The 16,742-nt window shown below is 61.7% G+C and overlaps 2 protein-coding genes and 1 long non-coding RNA gene across 3 annotated transcripts; 1 reads left to right on the top strand and 2 right to left on the bottom strand.

Annotated features, from left to right (window-relative positions):
• Window positions 1–346: 346 nt before the first annotated feature.
• LOC135998140 (myosin light chain kinase, smooth muscle-like) lies at window positions 347–4,636 on the bottom strand. The gene is made up of 10 exons (XM_065651254.1): window positions 4,471–4,636; window positions 3,944–4,042; window positions 3,487–3,577; window positions 3,187–3,390; window positions 2,334–2,551; window positions 1,765–1,888; window positions 1,534–1,686; window positions 1,249–1,369; window positions 1,082–1,172; window positions 347–716 (listed from the first exon to the last, which is right to left on the bottom strand). Exons 2-10 carry the CDS (start codon window positions 3,957–3,959, stop codon window positions 547–549), a joined length of 1,188 nt encoding a protein of 395 aa, XP_065507326.1. The 5' UTR covers window positions 3,960–4,042; window positions 4,471–4,636; the 3' UTR covers window positions 347–546.
• A 7,267-nt stretch (window positions 4,637–11,903) lies between these two features.
• Window positions 11,904–13,574, top strand: LOC135998141 (uncharacterized). Its single transcript, XR_010607518.1, has 3 exons — window positions 11,904–12,123; window positions 12,441–12,576; window positions 12,840–13,574. It is a non-coding gene; the product is annotated as an uncharacterized LOC135998141 (long non-coding RNA).
• A 1,675-nt stretch (window positions 13,575–15,249) lies between these two features.
• Window positions 15,250–16,430, bottom strand: HEXIM1 (HEXIM P-TEFb complex subunit 1). The gene has a single exon (XM_065651194.1). The coding sequence runs from the start codon at window positions 16,195–16,197 to the stop codon at window positions 15,274–15,276; it is 924 nt and encodes a 307-aa protein (XP_065507266.1). The 5' UTR covers window positions 16,198–16,430; the 3' UTR covers window positions 15,250–15,273.
• Between the last annotated feature and the right edge of the window lie 312 nt (window positions 16,431–16,742).

Raw genomic sequence — 16,742 nt, 5'->3', positions numbered from 1 at the left:
TTCTGCCAAGCTGCTTCCCAGTTGGGTGTCCCCCAGCACGTACTGGTGCCCGGGGCTGTTCCTCCCCAAATTCTTGTTGAAGGTGAGGGGTTCCCAAAACCCGATTTCTGCCCAAGCTGCCTCTTTAGAAGGTTGGAGGTCACCGAACAGCTTCTGGGCCCCCTCCAGCCCTGCTGGTGCCATAGTTATCCCAGAAAGGGTGGCCCAGGTGGGGAGAAAACCTGGTGCCAGCTCCCAAAGGGTGGACGCAGCTTGGGCAGCTCTTTCCCTCCTCTCCCAGATAATTTTTTGGGGGGAAAAAATGAGCAGCACAAGGAGTGCAGAGATCCTCGTTGCTTTATTGGTGAATGTCTACCCCAGGTGGCCATGCAGACAGGAGCACTGGCTCCTTGCTAGGGACAGCAGGCGTGGCTGTCCCCACACCAGAGCTCATCCACAGGAGAGGACCCTGGGGTCTGGGTCTACCCCAGGCTGGTGGGGTCATGGTGTGAGCTGCTGGATGAGGTTTCATCCCCATTGCTCCCTGCTCCTCGCACACCAGCTGCTCTAGGTGGCCCTGGGCTGGGGTGGCACGGCCACGCTGCTGCTCGTCTCTGCTTCTCCTGCGGCCACAGAGCTCCCATCTTCCTCCTCCTCTTGGTTCACCAGCTCCGAGGAGCTGTGTCCTCGTTGGGGCAGAGACCCGGAGGTTTGGTCCTCCAGGCTGCAGCCTGGCTCTGCGGGCAGATGGACAGAGGGAACGGTGAGGAGATGGCAGAGTTCAACCTCCCTCCTCTGCTGGAGGGACATGTGGCACCCATGGGCCAGGTCCCATGGGGATCAGCTCTGGATCACACATGGATCCCACCACTGATGGGTGGGATGTGCCTGTTCCAAGGCTGCAGAGATAGCCCCTTGGGGATGAGGATGGAGAGGAGCTTGGAGCAGTAATGTCACACCGGGGACAGGTCCAGGTGTTTGGTGGCAACAGGACAGATTGGAGCAAAAGTGGGAGAAGCTGCACAGGAGCAGGAGTCGGGGGTGGTAGAGCAGAGGATGGGTTGATGGGATGCACTGGGGATGATGCATCACGGGCCATCACCTTCCTCATCCTGACTCTCTGACACTTTCCTCTCCGAGTTCTGGGACAGCAGGGTCAACCTGTTGAGGGCCAGCAGAGCTTTGCCTGTTTTCTGGAGAGAAGAGGAGCAGCGCTGAGCCCCACCAAAGCCATCCCCATCCCCACATCCTCATCATCCCCCCAGGTACCTGCCACTTCCGACGTGTCAGGAACTGCTTGATCCTCTCCTTGGACAGGACCTTCGTGCTGCTGGGCTGGGGCTGCTGCAGCCAGGGGTGCAGCAGAGCCCCCATGCTGGACAGACGGTGGCTGGGGACAGATGGGGTGGTCATGGGGGGCTGCACCACCTCAGCAATTCGCATGGCCACATGGAGCATCCCCTCTGCCAAATGCATTGAGCATTTTCCCCCCATCCCCCTTGGCACCCCAGAACCCAGCCCAGCTCTGACCCCACAGCCACCCCCAGGTCCTACCGGGGATCCTTCTGCAGCAGTTGGCAGATGAAGTCTTTGGCTTGTTGGGAGATCTCCGAGAAGGTCTCCTCCTCAAAGTCCCACTGGGCAGCTGTGATGTTGCTCAGCGTCTCCATGTCATTGTCCCCTTGGAATGGGGACTCCCCGCTCAGCCTGGAGAGGTGACACGAGGACATCAGTGAGAGCTCAGCCCCCTCCAGCCCAACCTGCTGTCCCCAGAAGGCCACTCACAGGATGTAGCAGATGACACCAACGCTCCACATGTCCGTGGTGAAGCCCACGGGCTCAAAGGCGACCACTTCAGGAGCCATGAACTCCGGGGTGCCGTACAACACCGTCACGGGGGTGTCCGGAGCTGCGGAGAAGATGGAGACCCTGGGGCAGGTGTCCAGCTAGGACCTCCCCAGGGCAAGTGTCCCCCTGGGACTCCCTCAGGGCAAGTGTCCAGCTGCATCCCAACATGCGCTGGGTGGATAAGCACATGTCTAGGTGGAACTGCCCCCTTCCAGGACCCATCGCAGGTCTTGGTGATCCCCTAGAGCACCTCTGGGTACTGGGCACCCACAGGGCTGGAGGTCTCAGGTGTCCCCACCTCAGAGGCAGGGCTGGGGACATGAAGGTTTCCCCAAAGCATCTTCAGGTCACCAGGATATGCCCTGATCTGGTGCCACGGGGGTGACCATCCCAAAAGCATGGGCAGAAGGATGTCCAGCTCCTTGTTCACATGCCCAGTGGGATCACGTCCCTGTGATGGTGACAGTCCCTGCCCTGGTCCCCCAGGACCCCCCATCCTCACTCACCCAGCTTCTTTGCCAAGCCAAAGTCAATGATCTTGATCCTGTGGCTGCCTGGGCTGACACAAACAATGTTCTCGGGTTTGAGGTCAAGGTGGACAATGGCTTGGCCATGCATGAACTGCAGCCCCTCCAGGATCTGCCGCATGTACTGAGTGCTGTTGGGCTCCGTGTGCTCAAAGTCATCATCCACAATGCGCTCAAAGAGCTCCCCGCCCGCCACGCTGGGGGAGGACAAGGTGCTTGGGACCCCACTGGGGTCTACCAGCCCAAGGAGGAGCAGCCCCACTGGGGAACCCAGACTTGGTGCTCTGGGAGGGTCTCACCACCCATAGCTCCAGGGCCTGCAGGTTTTCCATGTACCCTACATCCCACGCCAGCATCCCATGTTGAAGGGACCCCTCCCCATCTGCCACACTCTGGGAGGACAAGGCGATGGGGACCCTGCTGCGGTCTACCAGCCCCAAGAAGCAGCAGCCCCACCATGGAACCCAGAGTCATCGTTCTGGGAGGGTCTCACCACCCATAGCTCCAGGGTCTATAGGTTCCCCATCCATCCTGCACTCCATAACAACACCCCATGGTGCAGGGACCCCTCCCCACCTGCCACACTAGGGGAGGACAATGTGCCGGGGACCCTGTTGAAGTCTACCAGCCCAAGGAGGAACAGCCCCACCAGGAGCCCAGACTCAGAGCTCTGGGAGCATCTCACCACCCATATCTCCAGGTTCCCCATCCACCCTACGTCCCATGCCAGCACCCCACGGTGCAGGGAACCCTCCCCACCTTCAGTGCTCTTCCTTGCAGGGCCCAGCACTGTCCCCACCACCCAAAAACGTGACTCTGCCCCCCTACTCACTATTCCATGACCATCACCAGCTCGGCGGGGCGCTGGAAGGCCGCGAGGCACTGCACGAGGCGCGGGTGATGCAGCAGGTTCATGAGCTCCACCTCGGCCCGAGCCGCCTGCTTCTCTTTGGCTGTCCGCGTTCGGAAATATTTCCCAGCGCGGATTTTGCCGGTGGCTTTTTCCTGCAGCCGGTACACCGTCCCAAATTTCCCCCTGGGACAGAGCGAGGATGAGGAATGGAGGAGCCACCACCACCACCCCACAGGGACAGCCACCCCCAAGAGATGGGGACGTGGGACCCCCACTTACTCTCCCAGCTTCTCCAGCTGCTTGTACACGTCCGAAACCTTGTCCTGGGTGTTGATGACCACATCACAGTGTTCAAAGGTCTCCTTGTCTCCTGGGAGGGATGGAGCGGGGTGGTTCATGCATGGATCCCTCATGCTTTGGGGACCAGCTGCCTCTGCTTCTCTTCCAGTATTTATTTCTGTGCCCCACTCCCTGCCCAGTTCCATCCAGGTCTGACCACCCTCCCCATATGGTGCGGATGGGACCTGGGAGGGACACGAGCTCCTGGAGCAGCCCAGCACCCAGCAAATCAGGGTTTGGGGTGGAAGGTGCTTTTAGAATCGAAAATCCAAGTGAAATGGGGCGATTCAACAGGATGGGGTGCAGACTAGCACTGATTTTGGGGGGTCACACCAGGACTGGGGTCCCCATGCAAAGCCTGTGCTTCCCCTGGGACAGACCGAGGGCTCAGCCATACCTTCTGCCTGGGACATGTTGGTGCCACCAGCTCCTCGCCGGGTGCTGGCACGGTCAGGACAGTGCTTGATGTGTCCCCAAGGCTCCCGGCAGCCCTGCCCTGGGACAGGGGGACCGAGACAAGCGATGTCCGTGTGTCCGCTCCCCAGAGCCCCGCACCTTCTCCCTGCCACAGGAGACCACCAGTACCTCTCCACCTCCACCCAACCGCCTCGCCCTACCCAAGAGCTGACATCTTCATGGACCCAAAGACACCCAGCAAGGGGCCAAACTCGATTTTAAAGTAGGTCCCTTCTCGTCAGGTGGGGACAACCTCAAGTCAACAGCAACTTGGGCTCAAAACTGCTGTTTTTCTCATGCCCCGTCTTGCATCAGCCAGGAAATCCCCAGGAAAAGCCACATTTCAAGGGCAAAGGACCTGTTTCCTTATTTGCATCCCCTCCCCACTCCATCTATGCGAAGGATAGGGCGATGACACCCAAGGGTGCTGGGCAGCAGCACCCAAACCCCAACAGCCACAGCACTGACCTGTCACTGTCCTGTTCTGTCCTGTCCCAGGCCACCAGCAGGTCCCTGATCCCTCCTGGTCACCACGGAGCCACCACAGACCTGGGTGGGGAGGAAGGGGCGATGCTGGGGATCAAGGACCACTAGGAACACAGGGATGGGGAGGTCTCGGGGCACAACCAGCAGCATCCCCCCCACTGCAGCGCTGGGAACAGCCCCGGCTCTCCCCTCCCTTTCCTTCCCAGCGGAGTTTCCGGACTTGAGGAATAAACAACCACCAGCATCATCCCTCCCCAAACCAGGTCCGGCATCACAGTCCCAAACCCCCCAACACCCCATTTGGCACCACACAGGGATGTGACACGGGGGGTCAGCCAGAAAAATCCCAAGTGGGGGGACCTGCAGAGACCTGACACACCTCACGACACAGCAGAGAGTTCAGCCCTCCCAGGACAAAGCCAGGCTTTGAGCCTTCTCAGGAGATAAATCCCCATTCCCAGGCACATACCATGCTCTCCCCACCCACGGGTTGGCTCCCACGGAGGGGCTGAGCACCCACACCTGCTCCCTCCCAGCTCCACCTGCAGCCAATATCCTGCTGGAGCCACCGCTCTCCCCAAAACCCGTCCTGGGCTTTGGGCTTCCCCAGGTGAGCTTGGCTCAGGGGAGCGGGGTGTAACAAAACTCCTCCAAGCTCTGGGCTTTGGAACAAAAATGGGGTTTTCCAGCATTTCTCCCCCAAAAGCGGGACCGCGCGGTCACCTTGGCAGCCGCCACACTGCCGTGCCTCAGTTTCCCCTGCTTTAAAATGCTGTGATTTCCTCCTGGAGCTGCCTCCAGATCCGCAGATGGGGCAGTGATGCCACAGGGGGACCCGTCCTCCCTGGGGAGCCCCATGTCACAGCCCCCCCCGAGCAGAGGGGCTGTCACCCTGGTGTTACCTGCTGTCCAGAGCCGGGTCTCACGGGCGATCTGGGGCTCTGCCAGCGCTGGCAGACATGTCACTGCCACCACCGCCGCTCCCACGCTCGGCACAAAGTCCACAGCCGCCGGCAGGGTGTCAGAGACAAGCGTCCCCAGCGCCAGGGCGGTGGCAGGGCCACCACAGCTGTCCCCGTGACCTTGCCCCCGGCCGGGGGGTCCCCGCGGGTCAGGGATGCAGCGGATGCTCCCAGCGCGGTGATGCCGACAGCGCGTTCGGCTCGGCCTGGCTGGGATATCGACTGCTGGGGACGTCGGGACAGGAGTAGGACACTGGGATGGCCTGGGAGGGGACAGGCTGGGTGACGATGGGGGCAGCTGTTCGCACCCTGCCCGCTGAGGGGGATGCAGACCCGGCCGGGGAGGTGTCGGCACTGCCGGACGCGGCTCCTGACCCCGCGTGGGCCCCTCGCTGGGGCAGGGTGGGGACATGCGGGTGACACCGGGCCGGTCACAGTGCAGGGGGAGGCAGGATTTGACCCCGATGTGCGGGGGGGGGTCTCAGGAGCCACTCCATGCCAGCGTTGGCCTGATGCTCATCCTGGTGATGAGCAGTAAAAACGAGCAAAACAAAGGGCAGGAGAGGAAAAATGATCTGGAGCATTGGGGGACCAGTGCGGGGGTGGCAGCACCTGCTGTCCCCACGGGGACACACCGGGATCCAGCGCTCGGCCGGAGGGTGGATCCCTCGGGAGCTGCTGCCCATCCCTGTCCCACCCGTCCGGGACCAGCCGGGGTGGAGGCTCACACGGGGACACCCCGGTGACACCAGCCCGGAGTCCCTGGGGGTGCCGTGGTGACACCTCGGCAGCGACAGGCCACCACCACGGGCACCACCCGGGCACTCGGGGGACGTGGGGCGGATACGGGAGACATGTGGGGACACCCAGGGGACCTGGGGACACCCAAAGGTCAGGGGGACACCCAGGGGACCTGGGGACACGCAGGAGACATGGGGACACGTGGGGACACACGGAGACTCGGGGGACACGTGCGGCCCCATGTGACCCGGCCGAGGTCACCCGGGGGGCGGGGCCACGCCCCGGCTGCGCCGCTTGTGGGCGGGGCTAAGAGCGGGGGCGGGGCCAATACCATTGCGTGACGCAGTGGGCGGAGCCAGAACGGTGTGGGGTGCGGTGGGCGGGGCTATAGCCGCCAGTGGGCGGGGCCAAGCGGTGGTGCGGGAGCCCGGCTCTGGCGCCCCCCTGTGTTCGGCACGGGGTAGCAGCTCGTACTGGGAGCACTGGGAGGTGGGAACTGGGAGATGGGTGCTGGGAGACGGGTACGGGGAGATGGGTGCTGGGAGACGGGTGCTGGGAGATGGGTACTGGGAGATGGGTGCTAGGAGACGGGTGCTGGGAGATGGGAACTGGGAGATGGGAACTGGGAGATGGGAGATGGGTGCTGGGGAGATGGGTGCTGGGAGACGGGTACTGGGAGACGGGTACTGGGGAGATGGGTGCTGGGAGATGGGTCCTGGGAGATGGGAACTGGGAGATGGGTACTGGGGAGATGGGTGCTGGGAGATGGGAACTGGGAGATGGGTACTGGGGAGATGGGTGCTGGGAGATGGGAACTGGGAGATGGGTACTGGGGAGATGGGTGCTGGGAGATGGGTGCTGGGAGATGGGTGCTGGGAGATGGGAACTGGGAGATGGGTACTGGGAGATGGGAACTGGGAGATGGGAACTGGGAGGCGGGTACTGGGGAGATGGGTGCTGGGAGATGGGTGCTGGGAGATGGGAACTGGGAGATGGGTGCTGGGAGATGGGAGATGGGTGCTAGGGAGATGGGTGTTGGGAGATGGGAACTGGGAGACGGGTGCTGGGGAGATGGGTGCTGGGAGATGGGTGCTGGGAGATGAGAACTGGGAGATGGGTACTGGGGAGATGGGTGCTGGGAGATGGGTCCTGGGAGATGGGAACTGGGAGACGGGTACTGGGGAGATGGGTACTGGGAGATGGGAACTGGGGAGATAGGTGCTGGGAGATGGGAGATGGGTGCTGGGAGATGGGAACTGGGAGATGGGTACTGGGAGACGGGTACTGTAGAGACGGGTGCTGGGAGATGGGTACTGGGTGATGGGTGCTGGGAGATGGGAGATGGGTACTGGGAGATGGGTGCTGGGAGATGGGTGCTGGGAGATGGGTACTGGGAGATGGGAACTGGGAGACGGGTACTGGGGAGATGGGTGCTGGGAGATGGGTGCTGGGAGATGGGTGCTGGGAGATGGGAGGTGGGTGCTGGGAGATGGGTACTGGGAGACGGGTACTGTAGAGACGGGTGCTGGGAGATGGGTACTGGGAGATGGGAACTGGGAGACGGGTACTGGGGAGATGGGTACTGGGAGATGGGTACTGGGAGATGGGAGGTGGGTGCTGGGAGATGGGTACTGGGGAGACAGGTGCTGGAAGATGGGTGCTGGGAGATGGGAGATGGGTACTGGGAGATGGGTACTGGGGAGACGGGTACTGGGGAGACGGGTGCTGGGAGATGGGAACTGGGAGATGGGTGCTGGGATGCTGGGAGCTGGGGTGCTGGGTGATGGACACTGGGTACTGGATGCTGGGAGATGGAGAAACTGGGCTACGGATGCTGGGAGCCAGGTGGTGGGCACTGAAGTGCTGGGAGATGGATGCTGGATGCTCAGGTGCTGGAGAGATGGGTGCTGAGGACTGGGGTGGGTGCTGGGATGCTGGATACGGGGAGCTGGGTGCTGGGAGCCGGGCGCTCGGTGGCCGTGGGTGTGAAAGCTGTGCTGGTGCTGGGAGACATGTCACATCAGCTTCAGTCTGAAGAGAGACACAGAGCAAAGCAAACCGCCCTGGGTGACAGCCGGGTGACAGGCTGGGGCTTCTGTGCCCTGGGGACAGCACCGGGGGATGTGTGGGCACACAAGGGTTCCCAACTGCAGCGTGTAGGCAGGGGTGCAGGCAGGTGGGCCCCTCATCATAAGAAGGACATTGAAATACTACAGAGAGTGCAGAGGAGGAGACAGAGCTGGTGAGGGGCTGGAGCACAAGTGTGATGGGAGCGGCTGAGGGAGCTGGGGGTTCAGCTGGAGAACAGGAGCTGAGGGGAGACCTTCTGATCTCTGACCTGCCTGAAAGGAGCTTGGAGCCAGGGGGGGTCGGGCTCTGCTCCCCAGGAACAAGCGCCAGGACCAGAGGAAACGGCCTCAAGTTGCGCCAGGGGAGGTTGAGGTTGGATCTGGGGAACAATTTCTTCCCCAAAGGGCTGTGGGGCATTGGAACAGGCTGCCCAGGGCAGTGCTGGAGTCACCATCCCTGGAGGGGTGTAAAAGGCATTTAGACGAGGTTCTTAGTGACATGGGTTAGTGCTGGAGTTGGGTTATGGTTGGACTTGATGATCCTGTGGATCTCCTCCAATCGAAATGATTCTATGATTCTAGGTGTGCAGGCTGTCCCCGGGCTGTCCCCAGAGCAGGGCTCTGTGTCCCGGCCATACCACCCGCTCCCTGTCCCCGGTGCTGCCCACAGTGCCCATTTGCCTGCAGCAATGACAGGACAGGCAGGTTTGGGAGCTGGGCCTGGGCTGGGGGCTGTTTGCAGCCGCACTGGGCTCCCCTGGCTCCACCTCTGCCCCAGCACTAAGAGTTTTGCTCAAGCTCCGGCTGGTCCCAACACGCAGCTCCCTGCCCCATCCAGCCCAGCCGCCGCTCTGCCTCACCCGCAGCAGCGCAATCCTGTGGCTACGGTGTGAAAAAACCCCCTCTGACTGCAAATCCAGCCCCAAAACTGCTCTGGAAGGAGACATCCCCCCCCATGTAACCAGTTTAAATCCAGCCTGGGGTGCTCCTGGTTCCTGCAAAGCCTGCCCGAGGGGTGGGGGCAAACCCAGCCCAGTCTGCCGGCCTGCGGGAGGCCAGTTCTGCAAGATGAGGGTTGTAAAGTGACATCTGGTGTCCCCAAAATGTTCCTGAGGGGTGTGGAAAGGGCCACAGCATCCAGACTGTTGGGTGCCATGAAGGGTGGGAGGACCCATGGGTGGCAGATGGATCGGTGGCTGCACCCAGACCACTCAACTGGACACCCTGGGGTGTGGAGGGGGCTAAGACACGCTGGAAAACACCCAAATTCATAGGAAAAAAAAATCAATGTGAGGCTATAAACCACAAAAACCTCTGGCACCAGCAGTGTGAGAGTCAGCCCTGCATGGGGTTTCTGCCAAATCCTCCAGCTCCTCCATCCAGCCTTGACCGCGGCACCACCGGGACCTGAGCCCGGGGACAGCGGAGCCGCTCGGGACAGGACCGCGGAGCAGCCGGGGCAGCGGGGTTCTGCCTCCAGATCCTTCCAGCCACCCTGTGGGCTGCCAGGGCCAAAAAATAACGGCGCATTGGCAAAAAATAATGGCAACCTCGCTGTTGCTCCTGCTGTGTCATGTACGAGGTGGATGGAGCTGTGCGCTGGCTGATTTGGTACAGATGTGTGGCTCAGTTGTCCTGGGACGGCTACGGGCTGGAAGATAAGTGCAGCGCCCAGCGAGGTGTGTGTTATCAGCATGTCAGGCTGTTCCCCTGCTCCTGCAAACCCCTCCATGTCCCTGCCTGGCGCTCGGTTGTGGGTGTGGGGGTCCCACCGCGAGGACACCCCTGACCCAGGGGCTGTGGTTGGGCTCTGAGCCTCTGAAATCACAAAAATGTGGGAAATGGGACACACAGGGAGGCAAAACCCCTTGCACCAGTTGGGGACTGTCATCGCCTTGAGTTGCCAAGGTCACAGCTACCGAAACCTTGCACAGAAACCCCCACAAAATGGGGATCCTCTGCCCTGTAGGGGTGTGCGGGCACCAGGAGCTCCCCATGAACTCGGGGAGCACTTACGGAGGATGATCCCCAGTGCTGACAAAATAAAGAATGCTGCTTAACAGTAGAATTGACTCTGCTGTTAAGTGTATTTCCCTGTTTGACCCGAAGGGGAGACGTCTGCTAATTGTGATCCATTACTGCTAATTGTGACCTGTGTCTCCCAGTCGCCATCCGGGGCCGGTTCTGATGCAGGATCAGGGCATTGAAGAGTTAAGCACCTGAGGGTTGAAGCAGAAGGCCGGGCCTAGAGTCGGGTACCGCTGCAAGCCGGGCGGGCCCCTCGGAGCAGGGCCCCCCGCCCCGCACAGGCCGCTGCAGCGAGACCACAGCCCCCCAGTGTCCGGCCTCTGCAAGGCCCCCGGCCGCGTTAGGCCCTGCGGGAGCGCTCCCCGCCTCGCACCGCATCCATCCCCCCGCCCCCGCCGTGAGCCGGGCCGAGCCGGGGCCGCTGGCGCTCGGCAGCGGGACGGGCCCGCGGGCCGGCCCCGCTCCGCCCGTCGCCATGGCAACGCGCTCACCCGGATGCGGCGCTCGCCGCTCAGCATCATGGGACAACGAGTCTGCAGCCGCCCCTTCCCCGCGGCCCCGCCGGAGCGCGGGACCACAACCCCCACAAGCCCCCGCGGCGGAGGCGCTTCCTTACGAGTCTCGTTTCCATTGGCTCCGCCAAGCCGACCAGCAGCAGCACGGCGGCTCCTGATTGGCCGCAGCGCAGGCGGGCCGAGGCACCGGCTATGGCGGCCGAGCGGGCGGTGGGGGAGCGGCGCCCGCCGCCATTTTGTGTGTGTGGAGCGCGGCTCCGGGCCGGGCCGCCCGCCGCGGAGGGGCCGGGGAGCGGCCGGGGAGCGGCGGGGGGGCCGAGCCGGCAGCGCGGGGCGGCCCGGCCGGGCCTCCCTGTCCCCGGGAGCGCAGCGCGGCTGTCCCCGCCGGCCCTGAGGCGGTTGGCGGCGCCGCGCCCGCCCCGCTGTGAGGGCTCGGGCGGCGCGGGGAGCGCTGGCCCGGCCCGGAGCGGCACCGGCGGCTCGGCCGGCGGCTCCGCGGCCTGTTCCCGTGCCGGCCCGCGCGTTCCCGGCCCCGCTCTGGGCCGCGCTGGGCGACACCTCAGGCAAAACCTGCCTGGGCGGCGTCCGGCCGTTGCTGTGGAGCGGAGCCGGTTCGGCCCGCAGGGGTAGAACGGGGCAGAACGGCGCAGGTTTCTGTCAAAAGTGAAATTTGGGCTCGGAAACACGTTTCCTGGAAAGGGCGGGAGCCGCTCGGTGTCGTCGCGCCATCGCGCAAACACCCTCACGTACAAAAAAACAGCTCGTCGGGTTTAATCCTTTTGTTCGGCCGTTCCAACCGGGTTCCCGGGGGGGATCTCGGAGGGATCCAGTGGATCCCGTGGACGTGACCTCCAGGGGCAGACGGGAAAACAAAAGCGTTGGTTGCGGGGGCTGGAGGGGCAGCCCTGGGGAGCCCAGAGCAGCCCGCAGCCCACCTGGTGTTGGAGGCGTCGGCGCCGCCGCTGGGAGCGAGGGCTGTGGAAATGGCGAAGTGGCGCTTCTTCAGTGCGAAGGCGAAAAAAACCTAATAAAAAAACCCCAAACAACTAATTTTTTTTTTTTTTTTTTTTTTTTAGAAGAACTATAACGGGGGAGTTTTCTTGCCGGCGGTTCCCTGGTGAGCCCGGGCCGAGCTCCCGGTACCGGCTGAGTTTCCCCCAGTGGGTGGCTGGGCCGCGATCTCTCCCCTCTGCAGATAATGGCGGTTCATCCCCCGGTGTTAACGAGACTCAGTTTTGACATAAACCCATGAGATTTTGGGGGCTGCTGGTATAAGTGCAGGTTGTGCCATCAAACGTGGACTCTTCACTTAAAAACCAGGTTATTTTACATTTCTGCACTTGCTGTTCTGTTTATGAAGGAAGGTGCTTAGTTGTGACGACTGCTGACAATTTTTGACTCCCATGTTGCTTTATTAGGTCCTGATCTCCAAAGCTGCTTATTTTTATCAATTGCCGCATTATAAAAACTGGGAGGTTTATCATGTGTGTCTTTGTGTGCGCGCGGCAGCTGAAGATCCGATTTCCAGTTGATTTTGCCAAACTCCTCGTGGTTCCGCCTGGTCATCGGGGGTTTGTGGAGCGAGAGGAGGACGGAGCGAATGCGAAGGGGCTGATCCTCACTTTGATGTGTTGCAGATGGGCCCAAACCGGCAGCTTTTCGGCGATGGCGTCGCGGGCGAGCGCAGTGAAACCTCTCGCCATGACGCAGCTTCTCCTCTTTTCGTACCTTTGCGATGTGAGAATCGCTGGGACGTCCCGACCGGCGCTGTGGGTATGTCCTCGGAACGCCACGCTAACGAAATTAAACGCAATTAGCTGAGTCGTGGGCAGGAGGACTGTTACTGTCAGCACCATGTGTCTCTTTATAAAACCTGGCACGTCAAGCAGCCGGGTTTAACGGCATTTGGGACCTGCGGGGAGCCCGGCTGCGCCTTCCGCCGTTCTTTGGGGTGCGATTCGGGTTTCGCTTACCCCAACATTGCGGCGTTAACAGGTTTTCACCCAAACTAGTTCCTTTTTTTTCTTTCCTTGCAGCCAGCAGCGTTTTCAGGGACCGGCGCCGCTTCGCCCCTGCGTCAGAGAACGGCCGTAACCGAAGCTTGGGTGTTTTACCCCCTTTTCTTTGCCTTAGCGCAACATTTCTACCTCTCCCCTGGAACAAATACATGGGTTTTTTCCTTAGCAAGTAGGAAACCCTTGTGAGGGGGAAACTTTGAAACCCTGCAGCCCAGAGTGTCTGCCCCGTGGTGCTGCCGTGCCCGCAGCCATCTGTGCTCACCGGAGCAGCCGGGATTAAGGCAGGAAAACTGGAATTAAGGCTGGGAAAGCCTAAAGTGGGGGCAGGAGCGAAGGGACATTCTTCCAGGTTTGGCGGATGAGCCCTCAGCTCGTTAAGGCAGCGCTGCCCCCTCATCAGGAGGCACTAATTGGTACGGTGTTGTTTCTTGAGCTGTGTTGAGCTCTAGGCCCGGCTCTGAGCTCACGGGGAGGCTCAGGTAGCGAGCTCTGCCAGGGACCAGCTCTGCGTCCCTCACCGACCTGCCCAGACGTCCCCAAGGTCCCCGAGTGCCATCGGGGCCGTGTCTGCCAGGCGGTTGGGCTGCAGGAGCTGGAATGAGCCTTTGCGAGGAGACGGGCTGTTGTTAAACCCCTCCTGGAGCGGGATCAGCGGGACCTGGTTTGTATTAAGACTCAGCTTTGTTAAAACAGGCTAAAGCAGGAGGAGTTGGTGGAGTTGAAGCAGGTTGGAGAGTTGATGATTATGGTGCTTTTAGGGTAATTTTAAAGTCCTATTAAAGTATTTGCGGATAAATTATTATTCTTAGGAGTTAAATGTAACAAATTTGGGGTAAGTAGACAGAGGGCGAACCCCATGGGTGCCCTAAACCCGGTACCAGCCATCGCTCCGTGACAATCCTGGCGCTACATGTGACTAATATTTCCTGTTACAAAGCTTTTCCCATTAACCAGGTGCTGAGACCTGCGATTCGTGACCCCGGTGGGCGCAGACCCAGGGTGGGTGTCACCGAACACGCACCCGTCCTGCCCCAGGCACGGAAAACGAGGGGCATCACTCGCTGGGGACATGAATCGCTGGGAGGGCGGAGGACGCAGGGCTGGAGCAGCCGGACCCCTGTGCTCAGTGCTGCGGCCGAGGTGGGGGGAGCCTCGGTGGCTACCGGGCCCCTGGGCAAGTAGCCCTGGGTAGTTGCCCTTTTCCCTCCCCATAGGGCTGTTGGGTTTTGCCAGGCTTGGCTTAAAAATAGGGTGTGAGCCTTAAAACTGAGTCGTGTGACCCCCCCCCATTTCATGCCATCCCCCCCAGCAGAGCCCAGAGCTGGGGACACCTTGATCTCCTCCCCCCAAGATCTCAACCCCCCTGTTTATTTATAAAACACCTTTAATAAAACACAGCTTTTTCCCCTGTTGTAGCATAGTCGGAGGCAGGGGGGGCGGGGGTGCCCCAGCCCATCCCCAGGTATGAATTTCACTCCCAGTTCTAAACCCAACATAACCACAGCACCAAGCCCTGCAGCCTCAGCCCCCCTTACCTCACCCTTCATTTTACCTGTTTTTCCCCCGAAAAAAACCCCAAATCTCACAGCCGCCTGGAGCTGCTTCTGCTTTTCTCCTCCCCCCCAGGTAGAACAGGAGAAATCGAAAGGTTCGGCTCCCACCCCTCGTCAGCCATTTCAGAGCAAAGCACCAACAGCCAAAACTTTTCCCTGGGCTGCTCCAAAACTTCACATTTTCCCCCCCTCGTTTGTGGTTTAAAAGTCCATTTTCAGGCAGTTTTTGCCCTGATTTCATTTAAACTGACCTGGAAGGAAACAAGAGTTGAGTTTAACTGAGCCTTTAGGCAAAGAAATTGATATTTAATGCACCGGAGAGGTGTGAGCACTGTCCATTATACAAATTATATCAAGAGCTGTTTTCCCCTCTTCCAGGTGTTTTAACTATTTCAGCTCATGGAGCAGGATTAAAAATTAAAATACAGGCAGAAAAAAATAAAATAAAAAGGGCTAAGTGGGAAGTTCTAGCTAATTTTAATCAAACACCACCGCAGATGAGTTAGACCATCATGAAAACAATTCGAAATGTTTTCCCTCCTGGAATGCCATATTTCCTAGAAATCACACCAAAACAGTTACAGTTACAAGTAATTAAATTTATTAGACCTCTATATTTTTTTTATAGTCAGTTTTGGCCAATTTACAGCTTTCCTGGGGATTTTTTTCCTCTTTTTTTTTTTGGTTTAGACACAAAAAAAATAAAATCATAAATCAAATATCACCAATACATCACCCCCCCCCCCCCCCCCCGTCACAGCCCCCTAAAGAGCTGGGCAGCCCCACCAGGGCCCCTGCTCCCCTTTATTCCCGTTAAAAAGGGTCCGTGGCATCTCTGTACAGCTCCATGTCACACCCCCCCCCCCCCAACTGTAAAAAGTCGTGTGTGTCCCCCAGTGTCACTCCCCCAGCTCGCAGGGGTCCTTGTCCTGGTCCTGCCGGGCCAGGTCCATCTCCCGCAGCAGCTGCAGGTTCTCTGCTCTCAACCTGTCCACCTCCAGCTCCAGCTGCCGCACCCGCGTCGCCTCCGCCGGGTCCCCCCCGTGTTTTTTGCTCTCCATCCTCAGCCGGTTGTTCTCCTCCTCCATGCGGGACAGACACTTCTCCAGCTCCAGGTACTCCTTGACCAGCTCCTGCTTGCTCATGTTCTGCAGACTCTCCACATGGTACCGCTCGTAGGTCTCCGAGAAGTCCCTCTGCAGAAACTCGCTGCCGTCGCCCCCCATCCCGTCGCTGCCCCCGTCCTCCTCAGCCGCCTCCTCCAGGAAATCCTCCTCGCTCGTGTCGTCCGACTTGGCGGCCGCTCGCCGCGGGTACAGCCCGGTTTTGAGGTCGGGCTCCTCCTGGTCGTGGTCCTCCATGAGGAACTGCGTGGTGTTGTACGGGGCCACCGGCTGCCCCTTGGCGAACATCTCAGCGCGCAGCCGGGACGCGCGGTGGCTCTGCCGCTCGTCCAGCTCCTGCTTCTCCTCCCAGCTCAGCTTCGAGTAGGGCTTCCAGCGCCGCTTCTTCTTCGACGGCCGCCGCCTGTGCTTCTTCTTCACCGGCCACCGCTCGCTGCGACCGACCGCTGCCCGGTACCGCGGGCCCAGGCCGGGACGCGCCGCTCCGCCCGCCGCCGGCCGCCCCTCGGCGCCGCCCGCGCCCTCCGCTGCCGCCGCCTCCTCCGCCCCGGGGGGCGGCAGCCGCTCGGCCTCCCCGGGCGTGTCGCCGCGCTCGGGCTCCGCGTCGGGCTGGGGCTCCGGCGGCGGCTCGGGCTCGCAGCGGGGCTCCGCTTCGCACTGGGGCTCCGGCCCCGGCTCAACGGGGGCCTCGTCGGCCATGGCGCTCGGCTCCGTTCCCTCGGGCACAGGCGCTACCGGCGCCACATGGGGCCGCCCCCGTCCCCTCTCCTCCCCTCAGGCCGCCCGGGCCATGGCGCGGGGCCGAGGCCCCGGGGGTCACCGCTACCGGTCGCGGAGGGGTTAACGCCGCCGGGCCCGCCCCCCCGCGCGCATGGCACACGCCGCCGCCTCCCTCCGCCGCGCCCCGCCCCGCGCTGCCACCCGCCGCCGCCGCCGCCTGCTCCGAACTGCCGCTCCCCGCCCGCTCCCGCGCCTTAAGTACTCGCGCGCGCCCCGCCCCGCCCCGCGCAGGCGCGCTGCCGGCCCCGCCCCGCGGCACGCGGGGACCCGCCCCGCCCCGCCCCCGCCGCGCGCCCGCCGCCGCCGCTACGGCGCTGCGCACGCGGGCGGTGCCGCCCCGCCACCAATCGGCGGGCGCGGAGGGCGGGGACACCCGCTGGGCCCCGCCCCCTGGCCGTTGCAGGAGAAGGATCGCGATTGGTGGCGACGGACGTCGCTCATGCGCGGCGCAGCCAATCGACGGA

The sequence above is a fragment of the Caloenas nicobarica genome, chromosome 24 (genome assembly GCF_036013445.1).
Source record: "Caloenas nicobarica isolate bCalNic1 chromosome 24, bCalNic1.hap1, whole genome shotgun sequence".
NCBI classification, from domain to species: Eukaryota; Metazoa; Chordata; class Aves; order Columbiformes; family Columbidae; genus Caloenas; species Caloenas nicobarica.
The sequence above is the reverse complement of the archived record's forward strand: the minus strand, read 5'-3'. Positions and strand labels throughout refer to the sequence as shown.